General features: G+C 38.6%; 1 protein-coding gene across 4 annotated transcripts in view; it reads left to right on the top strand.

Annotated features, from left to right (window-relative positions):
• SATB2 (SATB homeobox 2) overlaps positions 1 to 22,390 on the top strand; it is a 126,871-nt gene that overhangs the window by 43,036 nt on the left and 61,445 nt on the right. For all 4 annotated transcript variants that reach the window (XM_085227978.1, XM_085227976.1, XM_085227977.1 and 1 more), the window contains 3 exons: positions 12,618 to 12,744; positions 14,839 to 14,962; positions 19,714 to 19,816. In XM_085227978.1, coding sequence (XP_085084104.1) covers positions 12,618 to 12,744; positions 14,839 to 14,962; positions 19,714 to 19,816 — 354 coding nt within the window. The remainder of the gene's footprint in view (positions 1 to 12,617; positions 12,745 to 14,838; positions 14,963 to 19,713; positions 19,817 to 22,390) is intronic.

Genomic DNA, 22,390 nt, shown 5'->3' with positions numbered 1-22,390 from the left:
GAAAAAGTGTTTGCTTCTTACAAGTGACCTAAAGGACTGGCAACAAAATGGAGATAATTTTCTAGCTGAGGAAGTGAATGGTGACTTTTTCTATCTCCCGAGTTCTAGGAAGAGTGTGTATCCTATCAGACTGGCACATCTACCTATTTCTTGTGAGATTTTGGTTCTGCAAATTCCCTTTCCCCCTCTGGCAGAAAACAATTCAGCCATAATAATAGCATAACTTCGTAATTCTAGCAAGATCTTCCTAAAGTTTGAGTGGTACATCTTGTTACATTTGCTAATATTGTCTTTCATTGTAACATTTACTTAAAAGATGACATGAGATTCCTCTTATTTAAGTATGACACAAGATATAGCTAATACACTATGAAGCCTTTTGTATTCTACATACCTGGATGAAAGCTGCTAAGGCCTTTGTGTCTTCATTTTGGTACCTTTGATTTGTGACTGCTAAGAGCTTATGTTACCACAGCAAGAAGACAGAGTATCTCCATTGCAAACTGTTATAGTTTGTATCAATTAACATTGTTCTTTAGTTGCTCCCAGATGAGGGACCTCCAGATCTTCAGTTCTCCACTTTAGATACACAGCAAAAATATTTTACCTTGGAATAAGTAGAGGAGGTAACAGCAAGGCCAATGTTTCGGACCACCAGCAACAAAATTGCTCTTCTAGAATCACAGAATCATAGCATTGCTCAGGTTGGAAAAGACTTTAAAGATCGTCAAGTCGAACCGCAACCTAACCATACTACCCTGACTCTAACAGCCCTCTGCTAAATCATGTCCCTCAGCTTCTCTGGGAAGATTGGGTAGAACTCCATTTATAGCAAGATTTGATTAAACAACTTCAAAACTTCTTTGTAAGCGACATGTTAAGTCTAGAAAAGTGTATGTAAAGAAGCCATTTCCCACAATATCTTATAGATTCATCCACTGCTTATCAATTTTATTAAATATTTAAAATAGTTTTCTCCTCTATTATGCTTTTCACACTGTGACACTATTTTTTATCTAGAAGGTGGTGTTGCCAGGTCACACTGACTGGGATCCTTGTTACAAGAGCTTTGCAAATTAGTTATTCTGTGATAAACTGTAAACCAAGGCCATGACCTGGAGAAAATGAAAGCTGTTTTAATGATGATAGGCTCTCTCATAGAATTTTCATGCCCTATAAACTCAAATGTGAAATGGAAAAAGGAGAGTTCTGAGGCAGCAGATTTTTCTATGTGGACAAGATTTGATGACAAGCAGTGCAGTGGTCTTGACCCCACAGTTCTGCTGATCAAGAAAGCATGCAGAAAAGCTCAAATTAACAAAGAAAGACCTGTTCTCTGAGAACTGCAGACCTGAAGTGCTGGAACAACCTCTTCACTCCACGTATACTTCTCTCTCTCTCTCTCTCTCTTTCTCTCTCTCTCTCTCTCTCTCTCTCTCTCTTTTTTTTTTTTTCCCCTGTACTAATTAGAAACAAGTTTCAACTTGTTCTGATGTGTGAATTGTTTTAATATTTCAGGCATTCCAGAATTTCTGGATAATTCTTTAGTAACAAGGTTTCTACTTGCTCAGAAAATCTGCCGTTCTTTGTCATTTATACCTGTCTTGAGGCACGCAGTAGTGAACAACTGATAATATTTACTCCCAAATGAACAACAGGCTTTGAGGGAGTAAAATAGACTTCCATTAAGTTGCAGATACCCACAGTACAACCCACATCCCACCACCTGAATGAGTACCAAGAGCAGGGAATAGATACTGGCTGTGGGAAATGACTGTGTCGGCAGAAACCAGATTGAGGCTATTCCTCAAGGGTGACCTTTGAAATCAATCAGATTGTGAAAATGATAACCCTTCCAAAGCTTCCTCTTCATTTTGTGCTCACTGTGCCTGTAGTGCTCCCTCAATGCTGAAGTTTACTCTGGTTTCTTGTATGCAAGAGGAGAGTGAATATGTTTGGGTTATTGGAGAGTTGTTCAGCTGTGTGTTCAGGAGTCTATGTGCATGCAGTGTTTTCTTCTTTCCATATAAGACTTTGGGAAGTATTTATTTCTGTCTTATTATGAGTTTTATCTGCGGTGCTGTTAGCTAAAATCCTCAGTCAGTTACAGTGTATTTGTCAAGTGGAAATAACTGGCAGCAACATTATGATTGTACATTATGGTACATGAATGGCATATTTGGTAGATCCCAGAGATTCTCCAGTATTGGTACCAGATTCTGAATAGGGCATCATCCCAGTGTATCTGTATTTAGTATTCCCCAGAACCATGGTCAGGCCTCTGGATTCCCTTCTACTTAGAATTGTAGAAGCTACGTTGGTCCGAGACACCCAGAACTTTGGGAAAAGACTAGAAGTGACAGTTGTTTTGCCTTTTTCACTTGAGATAGCTCCATGACAGGTCACTTAGCCCTTCCCATTTGAACATGATATGTAATTCAGGAAAGAGAAAGAAGTGGTGGGAGCACTGAGCTCTGCAGGTATAGGATTCTGATACAGAAGTTGGTTTTGTACAGGAGTTTTCGTATTAATCAACAGTTTATTTCTTCAGAATACCCATCACTGGGCCTGTTGTGATAACCTGTGTCTTTAGGTGTCTGCACTGGCACAGTAAAAGAGGCCTGAGGGTGCTGGTGTGTTGTCTTCCAGCATGGGAGTCTATTCTTTGAAATGGTATATAACAGCAGAATAAGGGAAATGGTTTTAAGTTGAGGGAGGGGAGATTTAGGTTGGATGTCAGGGGGAAGTTCTTTACAGAGAGAGTGGTGAGGTGCTGGAACAGGCTGCCCAGAGAGAGGTTGTGGATGCCCCGTCCCTGGGGGTGTTCAGGGCCAGATCAGATGGGGCCCTGGGCACCTGGTCTAGTATTAAATGGGGAGGTTGGTGGCCCTGCATGTAGCAGGGAGGTTGGAGATTCATGATCCTTGGGGTCCCTTCCAAACCTGGCCATTCTGTGATTCATGGCGGGCATGAAGCACTGACAGCTGCTTCCTAGAGGATGAGTCCCAGGAGGTACTAGATCTCTTTGCTCTCATGTAGCTGTTGATAGTGCCACTAGTGCTTGAGACTTCATTGAGGCTTGCAGTGTCAGTTAAAGTCTTTTAAACTCCACAGCTTTTAAATACTGTGATCTCTTGGTAATCTTAACTGCTACATAAAGAAGCACTAAACTTCTGGAAATATTTTGGAGTATGATTTGCCTGTGCTTAAGGTTTCAGGTACAAACTGTGAATAACTCTTTCTAGTCTTTTTGAGTGCATTGAATTTATATCTGAAAACAAAAAAAAAAAAACAAAAAAACTTCTTTCACTTTTTTACTCACAAATTAATGTGAGGGTGAAAATGCTAACAGGGTCTAAGGAGGCTCTTGTGGCTTTGTAAGGAAATAGATTCCATTCTAGGAAGATGTGGGCTAAGAAAACAAATCTGGGTTTGTCTCAGCATGATGTGGGCTTATCTATGGTATAAGGAGAAACTGTTCTTTTCAAGTCTGGTAACAGTTCCTGCTCACTCTGAGTCATCTCCTCTAGCGGTGAAGGATAGTCTTTTTTTTTTTTTTTTTCCCCCTTCTTTTGTTTTCTGCTGGTAGGAAATTTAGCATAGTTTGGTAACCAGCACAGCTTTATTTGAACTTATCAGAAATGCAGAGTTGTTTTGCTCATCACTGGAATAAAAGAGGGAGATGAGGAACTTCAGAATCAGGTTATTGAGAGAAACGGGTGTCAGTAATGGAAGAATTTGTATTGAGTTTAATGTTATATACCTGAACTTACAGTACTGCTCCAGTTAGAGACTAGTATTTTGAAATGAAAGATTGCAACTTTAAAGGTAATATTCCATGTTTTTCTCTAGTCAATTTGTAAAGGAAGGGTAAAATTTGATCCTTTGCTTCTTACCTGTTTGTGAGCTATGAAGAAGGCCTTGGCCTAAAGGTGAACAAACCTTCAGTCTCTGGTATACTGCACATTTTAAATATATGTATGTATGCGTGTTTACATATAGATAATCTTGCTTCCATATATTTTATTGTTTTAATATAAAAAATACTGAAATACAAGGCTTGTCTTTCTTGTTAACCTGCTTCATGGTGAAGCCAGTTCTTAGCCAAATGTTGTTAGAGATGCTAGAATTAAGCCCATGGACTTACTCTTGCTCTTAAGCCCATTGCTCTTACTCAGAATAATACAACTCCAGAGAGGAAAAGAGTTCTAAGTCAAATTGCAGAGGTAACAGGAACCAAATTTTCACATGTTGCATTTATGTTAAATTATTGGAGGCAACTGTTCTCTGGGGTTTCCAGCTGAAATCCTCGATTCCACTTTTTCCTCAGCAATTCATGTTTTCCCACCCTGCTAGTTAGATTCTGTCCTACCAGTCCTTCTGTAGTTCTTGAGTTTTTTGTGGAAGTCAAGAACTGAATGCGTAGTGGGAGGAAAAAAAAAAAGACAAGGCAAGCCAAAAGTAGTAATTTTGTAAAAAGCCATTCTGGTAGTTCTGTATGCAGTGTAAGGAAAACCCCTCAAAACCACAAATTTTAAAGTAAGAAGATAAAGCTGTTAAACAGTATAGGCCAAAATATGAATCTGCATTTAGTTTAGGAGTTTGTCTGTGCAGCATAGCATGCTGTGTCTCCTTATTTTTTCTTTGGACTTGAGACCCATGAATTTTCAAATCTACTTGTAGTTGACACAAAAATGGTTGGCTACTGTATTTCTACAATCTGAGCCAGATTTCTGTGCTCTTTGTAGTTGTGTTACTGTGAGTAGGCAGGATATTCAGATTCATACAAGGCCAAACAATGTCCGTAGGCTTAATTCTAAGCCTATTAGCCACTACAATGCCCTATTAGCAATGCTTTTTTATAACCTTTAAGATGTGTTTTATTAATTCAATTTCAGTGCCATGTTATTGTGCTGTTTTTCCTGCTCAGTGGGCTGCCTTGTCATGTGGAGTGCATAGGCAAGCAATGAAGCTGGGTGAATTGAAGTAGTCTGGGGGCACTTAAATCTTTTTAAAAACAGATACGGGTTTGCCCTAAAGAAGGAAAACATTTTCTGGATCTCTCTCTCTTCTCCATTTGAAAGTCCCACAAAACACAATCCAAGAAAGGTTTCTGGAGGGGGAGGACTGAAAATGATCTCAGAGGTTGTCTGCACAGATGCCTTGTTCCTCAGCCTGAGGCACGTTTGTGATGATTGTGTTATGCTGGCAGGAGGATATTAAGAAGGTTAGAAAGCAAACCTAGAAATCAAACCTTTTGTGTGAAGTTCTAGTCTGTTTATGTGTGCTCTACCTCTTGTAGATCATGAGGTGGCTACACAGTTACTGAGTCCAGAATTTCGGGCTAGATGATCCAGGCATCATTTATAGCTGTTAAAGAGGCTGTGCAGAAGAGAAAAGCATCAACTGTTGAGTATGCTTGTGTTCATGTTTCTTAGTAACTGAGGCAAATATGTTAAAGTTCCAGTTTTCAGCCTGCAAGGCTGAGATAGTAGACATTGCGGGTCCCCAGCAGCCTGTGTTGGCACTATAGGTGACAATGTAACATACACAGGACCTGTGGTCTTGGTGCCGGGTGGGGTGGCAGAGAAGCAGCCAGTGTTTGTCCAGGGAGGCTGGAACTCAATGGGAGGCAGCTGTTCTCCAAAATAAAAGGAAGAGTGATGGTTTTGAGACAGCAAAGCAAACTTCCATGCATGGGAAAAGCTGAAGAGAGCTCTTTGACCAGGGGATTGCCCGAGTTGCGTTGCTCATGAATTTTGCAGGCATTCAGCAGACACTGCTTCCTAGCAGGAGGTTCAGCCTTTGCTCCCGCGGAGCTGAGCAAACTCAAGTGTTCCCAGGTTTGAGCTGGGAATAGTCTTGCTGTAAGAATGGAGGTGGCCCAAATGACAAAAATTTCATGCTATGTGTTGGGCTTTGTGTGGAGATGATTTTAGTGAAGGAGTGGGTGCTGCAACCCTACAGGCACTGGGGCTATTGAATAATACTACTGAGGAAGTTGCACTCATGATGGTGGAAGGCAAAGCTGAGCTTTGGAGGGACAGATAAAATGCATCTGCTAAAAGCTGCTTGGACACAGTAGCTTTTCTGTCATGAATTTTGATGACCAAAAAGACTTGTTTTTTTTTTTATGCTATGGAATTGGTGCTTAGAAGAGTGGTTCTGTTTCTCAGGAAAAAAAATAAAAAATTGAGATATTACTACCCTTTATACGTGTATTACTTCTTCCTGTCCAAGGTAAGCACAGACTGATCCCCAAAATAGCAAAAGAGAAACATTATGCTTGAATAAAAGCTTTTCCTCAATAGTGATAACAGTTTTAAAAAGCACATAGGAAAGGATTTCAAAAAATGCTGTTTGGTAATATTTTGTACCTCTTTTTGTTCGTTACCCTCCTGTATATCCATAGTGTTCATATTCTATTAAATAATTTACAAAAAGGCTTTTTGCTTCTTTTTTTTCTCCGTTTCCTTACCAATTATTGGCTGTTTTTCAAACAGAATAGGGGGTTGGAAAATTAAATAAAGACTTCCAAAATAACATGCTTCAGAAACATTTATTTAATTTGTGAGTTCATTCTGTTCTCTCTCCCCCTACCTCCCTCCACTTTTTTTTTTAAAGATCTGTATTAATTTAGTTTAGTAACTTAGTGCCTATATTAAATTAATCTAATAAAAGTCAGAGTCCTCACATAACATTTCCCAAATGTGAAGCAGCATCTATTACATGAGGCACAATCTTTATACAGTAAAATGTGAATCTGATATGTAAAATTACAAGGCTGTTTGGTATACGTTATTTAACTCAAATACTTGACTACAGTCAAGCTGGAAGAAAGGAATGAGCAATGCTACCATCCAAAACATTAAAAACTCAAACCAAGCTTCACATACCAAAGCAGTTTGTATTTGTGAAAGTATTCCAAAGTTCAGCAGTTAAACCTCGAAACACTAGCTCTTTCTGTTGACAGTTACTCATACCCATGTTACTATAAACATTTCAATATATAATCATGAGTTCATAATCTATATTAAAATCTGCATATTACTATAGATCTGCAAGTCAGAAAAGCTAGATGAGTGTATTTAAATTGACCAACCCATTGCACTGTTGTGCCACAAAATTTCATTCAGTAAGCCCCTTTTTTGTACACGTGGTTTATGACTGTTTTAAAAACAGCAATAGAAAACATCTCTGTGCAAGTGGCCTTGTGCTGCCAGAGCTTTAGGTGGCTCAGCCGTGCCTTTCCCTTGGGTGAAGGTCATCCTTTTGTGCAGAGCCCTAAAGTTACGTGAGCTGGGATGGAGTGTGGGTGTTCCCGCTGATTTGTGTATGTGTACATCACAGTGTAATCACATAGTTTATTCCTGTTCTCTCACTAAAATATTTATTGTGGTCTGAAATGAGGAGAAGGGGGCTTCTTTTGTATTGGCATAAACATAGGATTATGCTCACTGTGTGCTTTCAATCAGTAAATCACCGATACGTCAATTGACATAACACAGTCTACCTGACAGGGATGTTGCAGGGCTTAATTAATTAGTGTTTTTAGAGGGCTTCAGGATTTTGTGATGAAAGGCGCTTTAGAAGTGCAGAGGAGGATTATGCTGATTATTTTTCCCATCTATTACCCCAATATGTCACTGATTGAAATTCAGTAGAAGAATATGGGCACCCCTATAATGCAGGGAAAGGCAGAATGATATTTTAAAAATTATCATAAGAACTATGAAAGGCAACTCAATAATACAATTATGTAATACAAAAATTAATGTGGTCTTTTTTTTTTAATTGCTCCTGTTGCTTTTTTCCCTCCTTTCTACTTGAAAATTCATTCCCTTTGCTGGATTAACAATAATAAGTACAAATTATGCCTTTATTGTTGTTACAGTTTAATGTATTTCAGCCAGGACGCAGGTTAGGAACACAGGCTGAGTTGTTATTTACTGTAGGGTAGTGATTTCCTGCAAACTTGATTTATGGGTAAATAATTTGATGTACTTATTACACAGGACAGGTAGTTTTAAATTTCCGTAACAAAGTGCAGCTGAACAAAGGAAAATCACTTGCTACACTATAGGGACAAGACAAATCTAAAGAGAAACAGGTCTAATCAGTGTCAAACCCCCTGTCTTGCAGGGAACCCTGTCAGCGCTGGTTGGTAGGTAAACAACTTAGTTATCCAGGGGCAGGGATCTTGTTGGGTGTTTCATTGAGGTCTTTTGTTTGGAGCTGTAAATTAATCAGAAGTGTTTGGATACTAATTCCAACCTGTAGTTTCTTCTGAGTTCTAGTTGTGTTTTATAAGAGCTCTGTTGAAAACTAGGAAGTTTCAACTAAGACTAACTGAACCTGTGGAATGGCAACAGATGATGGTTGTGTTCTTCACCCAGCCTTGTGTTTGCAGTCAAATGCTTTCAGGTTGTGATCTGTAACACAGTAAATTGAACTTTGGAATAGCCATAGCAACATGGGACACGGCTCTGGTCTGGTATAACACTACTGAGTCAAATTTTCTCAAAACATTTTGAAGTAGTAAATATAGCCCAAGAGACCACATACTGGCTTGGGCACTGCCCATTCCCTCAGCCATCTGGAAGAGTGCTGGTTCATGGTCAGTGAACATGGAACTGGAGTGTCAGAAAAGAGCTTTTCAGTACATAGTTTACAACTTGAGTGTGCCTATCAGTCTACAAGGAGATCAATAGGCACATCCCATATGAGTCTCAGCAGGTTACATTTGCTTATGCTTTAGTAAATTTTTTTGGTGTTGTGCATCAGGGATTCAAATGATTTGTCAGCTTATCTTTGACAAGTGCTTTTCTTAATCATGCTTGATAAAGAATTGCCTGTTCCCTGCAATCCCCCTTTTCTGCATTAGCCAAAGAACACAAAATTTCTTCTTTTTCACTCTCTGTACATACTTGGGCAAGGATCATTTATGATTCATTTTGTAGCTGTCTCCAGAAAACTGTTGAGGCAGTGGTGGTGATGCTTATATAAAATGTCCAGTTGTTGTGGGTGAATTTGACAAGTGAGCTCACAGAAGTGTGCTACTAGTCTGTTATAGCACAGCTGCAGGGAGAGGGAGTTGCACAAATTCAACATTAGACTGCTCTGTCTTATTTTTGTGTCTGCACTTTGATAAAACAAATGAGTGTGTCTTCAACGCCAGGTGAACACATTGCTGAGATATAAGCTTAATGAAAGATCTGTCTTTGGCAGGACATGCCAATAAAGAACTAGTAGCCAAAATGAGTAGAAAATCTCTTCTAAAACCTGATCTGACAAAAATTTCATTTGAGAAAGCTGTTTGGTTTGTTTTTGTCTTCAGTTGGCTAGCTGGCCTGGGTAATGGTCAACCACTTCTAGTGAGTTTTTGAGGGCTGTTTTCATGTATAGTCATTTCTTTACTATATAATCTTTGAAATCTGTTGAACTTTCCTTCCAAAGAACTTGTTACAAGATAAGAATCCCAAGGGATTGTTGATACAAGAAAGAGAGTGAGACTCATTAAGAAAAGAGTTTTGTGGATTCATGATGGATGTGCTTTCAAATTTCCTAAGCAAGCTGATCTGCTTCTGGAACAGTAGGCCATTCACTGAAATAGACAGTGACCATGGCTCACTCTTGTCCTCACTCCAGAACCTCAGCTCATGCTAGAGTAAAGTTCAGTTCCACCTCTTGGAGTGATTACATTAAAGGTCTGAGCTGTGCTGTATGGATTCAATGAGCCATAAAAAAGTGCTTGTAGAACGTATGCCTTGCTGCTGGGCTGTTCTCATCCATGGGTTGCTGCTGCATTAGCAGTCCAGCAGTCCTGAATGAGAAGGGACCTTCTTAGAGGGAAAGCTTTGGCCTACAGGTTTTAAATTCAGAGACATGATTTTTAGCTTGCTGAGAATGGGTTTGCTCAACAAACTGGCATCATCTTCCCAAATCTGGCCCTGGAGTTTCCCTAAATACAGTTCTGGAGCCACGAAATAAACCACCTGTAAAGTCTGCTGAGGAGCTGGATGGAAACCATGGCTTCTGGCTATCATTTGGACCAGCTTAATGTGTTCTGGAAAAAAAATAATTCACACGTCGTATCACACCAGCTGAAAAAATAGCGTACATCAGCAGTGCTGTAACGTAAAGGACTTGCAGCAGGTGTTAACATGCAGAGGCATGGAGCATTCTGGTAACACCTGTGTTTGTCTAAATCCAGCCAAAACAATTTCCTCTCCAGTTGTAGAGGAGGATTAAAAAGAAAATAAGAAAAAAAGCCTACCTGACTTCCAGTAGTAGCAGACATTTGCTGTGAAGCAATCTGCACAGTATTTTCCATGATGCACTGTGGGTGTGCTTTGTTTTTTTTTTTTTTTTTTTTTCCTTTTCTTTGAACTTTTTAGTTTGGGGACACCTTTGATAACTTCAGTGCTCCCCTACTGTCTCTTTGTCTCTCACCAGCACTGCCAGGGCCGAGTGGTTGTAGATGGAATGCTCTCTGAGTGCTTTCCTTAACTGAATGAAAAATAAATATTACCAATTTGGATGTGACTTATGGGGCGCATATGATGCTTATTTTTTCAATTACATGAAAACTTGGCATGGTTAAACATAGGAAGCCAAGTGTTCTGTGAAGCTGGTATAGATTTCTGGGTTTTTAGGTGATTTTGCTTTAAATTATTGTATAGCAGAAGGGGATGAAGGAAGTCAGCTGCTAAACTGTGTTTTCCAAGCATGTATTTCACTCAGTGGACTCTTGATGTTCATTTTATGACTAGTATACACTGACTATATGCATTTCTTGTTGCCACCAGAGATAACATTAAGTAAACTATCCCCTTAAGAAAAACAGCTTTTCTTGGCAAGTGGAGTATGACTCAAGGAGCCAGCACTGGAGACATACGGTGCTGTGAATGAGTGCTGTGTGTTACTCTACTGGATCGGAGTCCAGGCACTATTTATACTACAGCATATTCAGCACCAGATTGTTAAATCTTAATACTGAAACAGTGCATCATTTAAATGTTTTTGTTCTGTTTATGTCCCATTTTTAAGCATTAGATATCAAGCAATAGTAGCTAACTTTTTGTTGCATTTGGACAAGATCTCTGGGTGCTGAAAGTCTTCTAATCCCTTCTTGAAGCATTAGCATGCCTGTACCAGCATGGTACATTGAAACTTTGTACCAATGAAGATTAATCATGTCTCTTCTAGCTTCTCTCAAGACCTGGTGATAGAATACCTTGCAAATCACTGTATCCATGGTAAATGTAAACAATCATGTGTTGCAGAAAAGGAGTTATTCTCTAATTATTTTCTCCTTTATGTCTGTGAAAGGAAAAAAACTACTCCATATGAGGTATTTAAAGGTCTCAGGAGTGTGGTGTCCTCTTGTGTCTGTGCAAGAAAATTTGTATCACTGTTTCAGATGTGTTATTTATTTTACCGTTGTGTTTTAAAGATGAGAATAAAAGGCCTTTGCTGTTTATTTTAGTTGTATTAATTCCAGAGCTGGTAAAGAACCAGTAGAAAGTAAGGTGAGGAGTGTTGTTTCTTGGCTTCATAGCATCCTTCAAGAGTATAAATAGGCAGACCTCATCCGTTTGGGAGAAATGGGAGAAAAGGTGATGGCCATCTTGTGGGCTGAGCTAAAAGAAGTTATGTGGGCAAAGCAGTGGGGCAATAGCAACAGGGTAAAAGAGAGAATAAAAGTAATAGTTGTGCTGTGTTATACAGTACAGAACAAGGCTGAGCTGCTATGTTTTCATGTAAGGTGTCATTGTGGCTTTTTTGTTTATTTGTTTGTCTTCTTCCTGGAAGTAATTCCTGGATATTAGTCATTGTTTTTAGTGTGGGCAGGCCCTCAGCAGTTGTCTAAACAGAAATAATACCTCTACACCAAATGGTTTACCATTGAAGTTTATAGTCTTTGTGACAAGCACATCCAGAGAGGTGATGATCCCTATTAAAGAATGAACAGAAGTAGAAACAGGACTTACAACATCCCCACTGTCCCCATGCTATTTTGGATCTGTGGTCAGCAGCTTGCAGTTGTTTTTTTGTTTGTTTGTTTGTTTGTTTGTTTGCTAAGAAAAGCTGTTATCTGCATAGTGTGACTGGCAGCTGGGAGTGAATTCCTACTTCGTGGATTTCCAGTGCTATCCATCTGCACTGAGAATAACACCATTATTAGATCTTAACTGTGCTGAAAGCCCACATGTAGGTATTTTCCTGTTCAAGTCAAAACCAATGCATTTATTTGCTGAAAGGTTTTGGAGGCTACGAAGTTAGACCGTAGAGTATTTAAAGTTTCTTCTAACTTAGAAAAGCAGTTTTTAGTGAGACGATGAAAAATGTGAAGTAGGGAAGCATTCTGTGCTTTCTTGAAGCAATTTAAGAGCCAGGAACATGTCAGCAACGCTTCACTAAGAATTTGAAGTCTATTCGTTCTGTTTCCCATGGTTTGCTTGAGGATTCAGTACAAAACTTTTTTTTTTTTTTTTTTTAGAACAACTGCAATAAGCCTCAAGGCACGTATTGAATCTCCTAAACAAACAAGCTTACCAAGAGGTTTAGTAAACAGGCAGTAAAATGCAAAGTATGAATGTTTTGTTTTCTTTCAGGAATAATCAAGCTTGGGAGGTGGAATCCCCTCCCTCTCAGTTATGTGACCGATGCACCAGATGCAACAGTAGCTGACATGCTACAAGATGTCTACCATGTTGTGACATTGAAAATCCAATTACAAAGGTAGGTGTTTCTAAACATCTGTCCTTTTCTATTCTCTGAGCTGTTTTGTCAATTACAGCATTGCTTTAGAGATCAGCACATCCTGTCTTCATTAATTTCTAGTCTTTTGATGACAGGGCGGGAAAAATGAAGAGAAGGGTAGGACATCTGACAGCTATTTGGTGCATGTTCTGATTTTATTTTGTTGTTGTTTTCTGAAGTAGCAATAGGGTAGCAGAGAGAGGAAGGGCAGAAACTCACCTAAGTGTTCCACAATCCCTGATTTGATGGGTTCTCAAGGCCTTAATGAGTGCAAAAAATAAACACCCTGCCTTTTTCCAGGGATTGCATTGTGAAACTCAGGTCTTCTACTGCCAGTTGCTGGGACAGGAGAGGAGAGGAGCTTGCTGACATCCTTTGTTCTCCAGTTGTCTGCCCAGTGGAGAAGCAAGAAGATGAGGAAGGGATCTGTTACTGCAGCTCCACTTGGCCTTTGGAAAACATTTTCCTTTTCTGAATGCTAGTTCTGACTAGCAAAGCAAAGCTTCCTAATTCTTTTACCCTTACTTGCTCTCATTTTCTCCACTCCTACATTTTTTCCCCGTTCTTCTCTATGGTATTCAAAAGAGTTTTTAAACAGCAGCTGGTGCCTGTGAAAGGAGTTGTGGCAAGGGGTGCATTGCACTCTGTAGATGTGGTGGTAAGCTTACATTGCACAGTCATTTGTAGCTTTGTGGACAGGATATATCAGAGGAAAGAGGCAAAAATGGCGGACAGACTGGAATAATTTATGCAAAGCTCATCAAAGCTCATACTGAACAAAATAAGGGTCCATTGATGGTGTATACGTACCTACCAACAGTTCAGTTTACTTTGAAATTTGGAAGTAGTTGGCTCTTCACTAAAGTTAAGCTCCTAACACCAGCATTTCCTTTCTGTTATCTCTAATGTTGATTGAGGTTTCCAGTTCCCCTTACAGAACTTTCCTTAGTTTTATATACTGTTACCTCCTCTATGCTGCATCTCTTCAGCATAGATGTGAAAGCATCTGGAGTCTATGCTTACTATAAAAGGAGTACAGTAACTCACCTCTCCAGAAGTATGGGCTACCAGGATTTCATCTAGCCTATTGTTCTGTTAGTGTTACCAGTATCAACCCAAGATCAAGGTCTCACTTTTTATCTTCAAAGTGCCTGAAGGCCTGGATGCAGTGTAAATAGAAGATAGTCCATGACTTTGAGATAAAGATGGTCATTGACTACTTGAACACAGCTAAACTTTCAACTCTTAGAGTAAAGCCTGCCAGTGTAGGTGGAAAGCAGAACCACCTCAGAGTCTGATTGGAGAGTGTGCGCTAAGTCTCAAGGCGTGAATGGCAATTACAACTCTCCCCAGCTTTCTGATGTGCTTTTTAGGTCACTCCCCATATATGTAGACACAGCCCATGAGCTTGTTAAACTAGAGGAGGCACAAATCACATGAAGACAAAAGTTTTACTACGTGTACAATTCTTGTAAAATGAAAGTGGAATGAACTACATGTGACAGATGTTGGGCATATGGCTTAGTGTGTTTCTGAAAGGCTCTCAGATACTTCAGCGATGAAGACTGTAGACTGTAAGAACCTGTATTCAATGAAATTCATTTTTCAGACTTGCTGCTCAAAGCCTTGTTTCCACACAGCGAGGACCCTTACTGTTCACTGATTTTGCTAGTGACATTGTGGCATGTATGTTTATTTTTCTATCCCAGCAGGAATATCTTTGTTTGGAGAGCATGGTTTTATCCAGTCAATTCTGTGGCTTGGTCTACACAGAGTTTTTTTGCTCTCTACCAGGCTCCAGAGGAAATGGTTATGCCACATGTATATCACTGTAGAATTAGCTGCTTTTCTTGCCATGTACTGTCATAATTTTGGTTGACCTATACATCTTCTGGGAGCTCGGCATGGTGGGGAGGGGAGAGAGGAGAGAAACACCTTGATGGACTGGCTTAGCAAGAAAGTCTCATTTCTGCTCACTGCTTAAAAGTCTGGGGCTCTGGGGCTCTTATACACAAAGTGTAAGCATCCGTGAAGGTGATGTTTCTATCTACTTTCTACTTTCTGTTTTGACAGTTGTTCCAAGTTGGAAGATTTGCCAGCAGAGCAGTGGAACCATGCCACAGTTCGCAATGCCTTAAAGGAACTGCTCAAAGAGATGAATCAGAGCACATTAGCCAAAGAATGCCCTCTTTCACAGGTTAGTATTTTTAGAAGGCCTAGGGAAAGCCAGATTCCCAAGATCCAATATTCAGTAAAGGGTTTAAGCTAAGTAATTCCTTAAGTATTGAATCACTTTCTTGTTTTCTTTAGAAAGGAAAAATTCCAATTAATGTGAAATAGTGTTTTTTATACCATATTTTATTAGTGGGTCATCAGGTGGAAATTATGAATGAACTGCTTGTTTTTTTTAATTCTGCAGTTCAGAGAGTCTTCACCTAGATCTTTATCTGAATGTTTTGCAATAGGAGTGATGATTATCAAATGCAAGATTTGAGTGGCTTCTTTCCACTAGCAGAGGCCTGCCTCCACAACGTAATACATGAGTAGATCTCAGTAACCTCCAACTATGATAAAAAGTATATATACTTAACAATTTTGCCCAAATTTCTAGAGAACAGTAATAAAAAATATATATAATTATATTTTAAGAAGCACAGTAATTCATTGTCTCATTCTCTATGACTGCTTTATAAATGACAGTACTGTCACGTCTAAAATGTAGGTTCCTACAGGCATTATGGCAATATTTGTATTTCAGATTGTCATAACAAGAGATTCAAAAAATATTTGTTGCTGAGACCTCCTTGTCTCTCAAAAAAAAAAAAAAAATACAAACACAGAAAAACACTTCAGCACCCAGACAAGCAACTTGCTACGAACAAAAAATATATTGACCTCTAAAAACTTCATTAAAATCTTTTTTGTCTATTGCATCTTTAAAAAGTCAGAAATCCATAATTCTTGCTTGCTAAAAAATCAACTGCATTTGCTAGCCCTTATCTGAATTTTTTTTCTCCTGTGGCTGTCTGTCTTGTAGCACACTGTATGCTCATCCTGCAATTCATGATCCAAAGCCTCTGTGAACCAAGAGAATTCTTTCTGTGTGTAACCAGCACAGATTTACCTCACTGTCTGATGATTACAACTCTAGGAAAAGCACAGGGTTACAGAAGTGAGATACAGAGCAGAATTTGGATCTTTGCAATTGGTAGAAATTGCTTTACAGCAGAAAATGTTCCTCATCTTCCTTAGTTGTGTTGGCACTGCAGAACTAGAAGGAATTAGAAGGCTGCAAGGAAAAGCTGTGTAACTTGTCTTTCTTACTAAAGGAGTCGCAGTGACTCTAGATATGCACCGAGCTTAAGTGTGTTGAATACGGAAGTATTTTTCTTTCACACAGTTTAAGTGTAATTTCTTTAAATAGAATTACCAGTGGAATATGGTCAGCTAATGATGATTGCAGCATATGGTTGTCTCTGCCCAGTCTTCTTCAATATGCAATATAACTAAACCATGTATCATTTTATATGCAGAATTCATTTGTTGTCTAGGTCTTCTTCCTCCTGCTTTAGTTTCAAAGCCTGCCAGGTGGAAATGCTGCAGTCGGTTTACTCTCTCCATAACCTCAGACTGAGAAATATTAATAAGACTATTGATGGCAGGACTGTAGCAGCAAGAATCCTTGCCCCAGTAGTTATTCAGTGGTCAAAGCTAAATGGAGAAAGAAAATTGAACTTGTTTACTTTTAAGGATAGCTGTTATTGGCCTTGAATAGTGACTGACCTCTGAATTGGGATTGCAAGAATGCAACATTTATTATTATTATTGCCATAGCATTTCAATCTCTTTTGTTTTGGCTCACAAAATACAAAAGATACAATGGAAGGATGTGTAGGAGCTGTCTATTACTATCATCTGAATATGCCTGTAATACAATTCCTTCTCCCAAATCAGTTTTAAAAAAATATCGTGCCAAATGTGAAATGTCATTACAACCCCCTTGTGGTTAATATATTATTGACAGCGGCAAATTGCAGAGTGGTCTCTTAGGAGTCGAACTGCAGAGTAAATGCTGCTGTTTTTAATGTGTTCACAGTGCCTCAAGTATAGAAGTGGAGAGGGGCAATGCAGGGAGCTCTCTCTCCCACCTGCGACGGTGCTCCATCTCTGATTCTTGGTGCACGAGCTCTCCATGCAGCCCAGATGGGGATTCTGATTGCCACTAATGGGAAATGTAATCATTCACTTTGATTTAAAATTGTTCTGTTTTTTTTTTTTTTTTTTTCCCTGCAAGGTGTATTATGTGGCTGCAGCTTAGCTACCCTTAGCATAAGGCTGCTGTTCAAACAAATAAATGCTAGTTAACTAAGCTCAGAGAAGGAGGGTAGGTAGGGGAGAGTGTGTGTGCCAGAAGGAAATCCAATTACTTCAGCATTTTCATTTTTGTATAGAGACTTCTGTCTTTCCTGTATCTTGTATAGCTCATTTCAGAACTGACCACGTGTTTTGTCTTCTTACTGGACGAAGATTTCTTGGCATGTGAGCATGTCCCATGTTTTTCTCCTTGAACTTACTGCACCAAATTTTCTTTATGGGAATATTTCTCAGGTTTTAGTCCAGTAAATTTTAATTTCACTTGGTCGTCATTGCCACGCACATCCCAAACACATCATATGACTACTTCGTGTAATCTATTCCTTCCGTAAGGATTTTCCCAGGAAGGATACTCATGATTTAGAAATTTGCAATTACTCAGTGTTTTTGTTTTTTTTTGTTTTTTGCTACTCTCTTCTGAATAGATATTCCCTTTCTGCAAACTCATCAAGGTTCCTGACAGAAATAGTCATAGAATCCCTTCCAACTTTATGGTGATGAGGATATTTTTCTTTGTAGTTTCAAAGTTCCACTATTCTATTGTCAAGTGGCTGAACAGAATCTGTCCTGGGATGTTCTGCCAATGGTTGATATACTATTTGAGTTTCCTATTTAGCTTAAGTTTTGCTTTCTCAAATAAAGGTTGATAGGTTAAGATATTCCACGATATTTAATAGTCCTTCAATTTCTGTAATGTTGGTTATTATAGAGCTAGAGGATTTGAAGGAGAAAAGCAGAAAACAGAAATCACTACTCAGGCAATGCTAAACAGTTGTCCCACCATCCCTAAATGACTGAAAATTTAACTGAAGTGGCACTCAAAAAATGGAAGATAGCTCCACTTTGTTTAGAATCCTTTCTTAGTAGAGATTGTCACTGTGTCATGCTTTCAAAATACTATTGCCTGTTAAACTGATTCAGAACAGGCAAGGATTTATGGGGAAGGAATTGTTGCTGGCTACTACAATGCTAGGTTTATGTCTCAAAATATTGATTTTAATTAGAAAATTGAATCTCAGTTTTAGAAATTGAAGGTGCCACTTAAAAAGGGTCTTATTTTATAGCCTTCCAACTCTACTGCAGTGCACCATAGTAGCTTTCTAAGGAAAAGTTAAAGTGCAAAGGCAGAAGACCCTGTTTACTTAAAGTGAAATTCTGTGCTGAGGACTATACCAGTCTACGCCATCCAGTACTCTCAAGTCTTTATTTTACTTACATTGATTTTTAAGTCCTCTAAACTCAAGGTTTAAGAACAACTAGAGTTGCTGAAGTGAATTTGTTAGAAGACTGGATGAATGTGGCGGAGGTACAGAGGGGATGTTTTTTATTTTAAAACAACTGTTAAAATTGAGTAAGCCTACGTGTTAGCCTTGTAGCTTTACAGAGATAGCTTAGATGCTGTTTTGCACAAGAGCTTACAGGAGCCTGTGAGTAAGAGCTTGAACTTATGTTCTCTCATCCCTGTGCAGGAAGGCTGTGTAATGTTGCCAGCGCTTTTCTAGACTTTCACATTAAGTGAGGAAAGAGGGCAGAAGAAAACTGTAGTTTCTGAAGAAGGCACATTGACTCCCATGTGTTAGTGGTGTTAGATTGCATTTCCTTGAGTTTGTACACATGAGAGCGAGTAACCCCGGAACAGTTGAGGGAGGAAAAGCAAAATGTTATTTCTGAAAAGTTGCCTCCTCTCTTGAAGGCTGAATAAACCTGAAAAATAAAAAAAGGAAAAACTACCTGTAACCACACTTTTTCCCGCTTTATATGCAGAAGCATCCCAGATAGGAAATATCATTGTTATGGGAATCAGCACTGCTTTTCTCTGCTCTCAGTTGGCTTGCAATGAGAGTCACTAGGAATTCACAAAGAGCAGAGTGGTGGTGGTTAAACAAGTGGTACTTCAGTTTTGTTGATCTCTGCTGAGGTTTTTGGCTGTTCTGTATTGCAGTACGCATAGTTCCCTTCACTGTGAACATCACTGTTTATTTCTCTTTTGGGTGGCTAATCACATTTCTATAAATTACATTAATTTAACTTATTTGCCTAAACATTCTGTAGAGAGTAGCACGAATGTTCTCTCATTCTTGGCTGTGTGGTCTTGCTGCATTTGGGAGTAGAACAGAGACAGCTGAAAAGCATGATTTGGTTTCTGCATGCTGGAGCATCTAATCTTACCTTTAGGATCTGGTTCCTAAATCATGATTGTTGTCACCTGGGTGCAGCAAGCACGTGCTCCCCAGCAAGGCAACACCTATTGTTATGCAACTAAGTGTGTGTATTGTAGTAGCACAAGTACAAATGGAAATAGAACTACTCCTGCTTTCAGCCTATGCTATAGGTTTCAGGCTGGGTTTCTCCTGCATTATTTTTGCTTTGTTATTGAACCAGAGTAATTACGTTTGGGGATGTATAGTGGAGAATAAAAACAATTTTGTGTTCTTACCAAACACTGCTTTTTGGTTTTAAAGGCAAAAATGGATGGTCGCTGTGCGTTTTCATGTCATCCACTTTCCCTGGAAAAATTTCACATTATGTAAAATATTTTAAGGACTTTTTTGTCTTTTTTTTCTGTACTTCCAGAGTATGATTTCATCCATTGTAAATAGCACATACTATGCCAATGTATCAGCAACCAAGTGCCAGGAGTTTGGGAGATGGTACAAGAAGTACAAGAAGATTAAAGGTAAATTGATTTTTTTTTTTTTTTTAGATTTTATTTATTTATTTATTACTTTCTAACTTGCTGAACTTCTGGTAATGGTTTGCAATTATTTACTTTAAGTAAAAGTGATGGTAAGCTTTAATAATATTAGTGAGTTTGTCTACAAAGAGGGAGCAGTCATAGCACATTTGAAATTCAATCTGATACTTTACAAACAAGGCTGGCATGAAAACACAAGTCACTCAATACATGCTTATAATATACCATTTAGTTGTGCTGAAAGATCCACCGTGTTTTGAATTTTGCTAAAATGTTTTATGAAAAAAGTGTTCTTGTAGCTCAGAATTTAAAACTGTAATTACTTTGTAAATCACCTTAGTTGCATTGTAATCATGAAACCAAAAGAGCTTGTCTAAGTAACAAGTGCCTTTGCTCTTTGTTTAAAATCCTGCTAAATATCCCGACGTTCCTGCCATGTTTTCTCATGTGGAATCTGGATACCAGTGGAGCATTTGGTGCCTGGCTGTTTGGAGGTGTTGCTAAATAACATTTTTTTTTTCTATATTTTTGTTTCTGTTACATTAGTGATGAGAAGATTTGTTGTCTGAAGGAAGGCATAGGCTTTTTTTGTCGTTTCTGTCTGTGGTCCTTTCAGTGGCTAGGAAAGTTGTAACAAGATTCACAGATGTTATGTAGAACTACAGTAATGTCCTGTCCTAATTGAGAAGCTGTTGTATTTTTAGTTGCACAAAGATTAGTGTCTTTCAAAAAATCCGCAGTCTTTTCTTAAAAACACACACACAAAAAAATAACAGCATACATGAGCTGGGAAAGGCTTCTTGTTTAGTTTCCATAGGGCAGGCTAGAAATCTGCATGATATCATCAAGAATCTGCTTTTCGAATTAGGAGTGCATGAAACAAAATTGCATGGAATATCAGAACAAGGTCTGAGGCATGTGATTTTCTCTGATGCATGTCTGGCTCACACTGCATATACCTGTAGGACTCTCAGCTGTGTGGTGATTAGTTTTTCACTTGGCAGAAATAAAAAGGAATGCTTTATAGAAGAATTATCTGTGGATGGAAGGAAGGTTGTTCAGGCAGATGTGGCTAACAGTGTGGATGTGGAAATGCAGGTGTTGCTTTTCACCTGCTAAAATGATTTAGGATTGAAGTAAAAATGTTGATGCCAAATAAACTTATAGTTTTTTCTCTCTTTAAATTGCCATTGTGTTATGCAGAAGTGTGTCTTTTTCTAAATGGTATCTCTTAATAAAAGAATTTTATTTGAAGTCCTGTAACATATCTTCTTGGTTAAAAACAATCAAAGCTTCAAGGTCATCTCTGTTTGCTTTTACTTGCTGTTGTTGGAGAGCAGAGATAGGCTTCCCTCCCCCCTAAACTGGGCAAGGGTGTAATGCCAGTTACAAAGGCACTGGAAGCCCTTAACTGTAATGTTCTTAGCAGTAGAGATGCCACTACAGCTTCTGAGTGTTTCTAGCACACTGCTGTCTTCTACTTTCTTCTATTCTTAGAGCATTGAATTCTTTAAGCTCCTTTTTTTTTTTTTTAAACTTAATAAGTGCACAGTTAAATTGTTAAGTGCCATAAAAGCAGAATGAGACCTCAATCAAAAGGTCAAGGATCCAAACCTGAAGAATTTGCCAGATAACTCTGCATATGTGCTATTCAAAGAGATACAGCCAGTTGCTGCTGTTTGGAAGCGTATGTGTATGCTAGTAGGAGGAGGAAAAGGAAGGTTAAGGTATGTGTGAAGTAAACACAAGCTGCTATAAAGCAGTTCAAGTCGTGTTGATTCATCAGCCATATGAGTGGGAGAGAAAACAAAGAATCTATGGCAGGTACTTTGGTGCACGAAGAAAAAGCAGTCATGGAACTTCAGGGCAATAATCTAGGCTCCATGGAAACAGGAAGACATTTGTTTCTTTTGCATAGACAGATATTTTTATGGGACATCTCAATTAGTACTCAAACTCAGTGACTTACATGCTTCATTCATCATGTTGGTAGGAAAGGTAGATGCATGACACAACATTTCACTTTTGGGGTTGTAATCTGGATAGCTTAGGTAAAACTCATTTGGAGTCACTGAGGCAAGAACTCTATCCATATGTAAGTCTAGAGCTGGTTATTAGAAAGTAAAAACAAAAAAACGATTCACCCGAGCTGTGGTAAATGCAAAATATGAAGGAGCTTCGGAATTACTTTATTGATGTTGCAAACTAAATGCAGCCTACAGTGTTAAATGTGTTTCCTATTATCTGCTAATGTCTGCTTTAATAAAACAGTGGGAACTAAATGGTTGCTTCTTAATCAAAACCATGATTTCCTAAACATAAGTTTTATGATTCTGTTACAAATTGCCATATACAGATCTCTTAGGTCAAACTTTTTTCCTTTTTCATAGAAATAAGTAAGTGGTAAAAAAATTATATACTCTTGAAGATCAAAGTAATTACGACTGAAGCCATGCAGAAGTAAAAAATTCTTTGGAAAAAAAAGCATCAAGTTTCAGAGCATGTAGTTCATGTTTCAATAAATATAAGAAAGTGAACAATCAATGATTTGATATC

The sequence above is a fragment of the Meleagris gallopavo genome, chromosome 7 (genome assembly GCF_905368555.1).
Source record: "Meleagris gallopavo chromosome 7, MGAL_WU_HG_1.1, whole genome shotgun sequence".
Classification (NCBI taxonomy): domain Eukaryota; kingdom Metazoa; phylum Chordata; class Aves; order Galliformes; family Phasianidae; genus Meleagris; species Meleagris gallopavo.
This window is presented reverse-complemented; position numbering and strand designations above follow the sequence as displayed.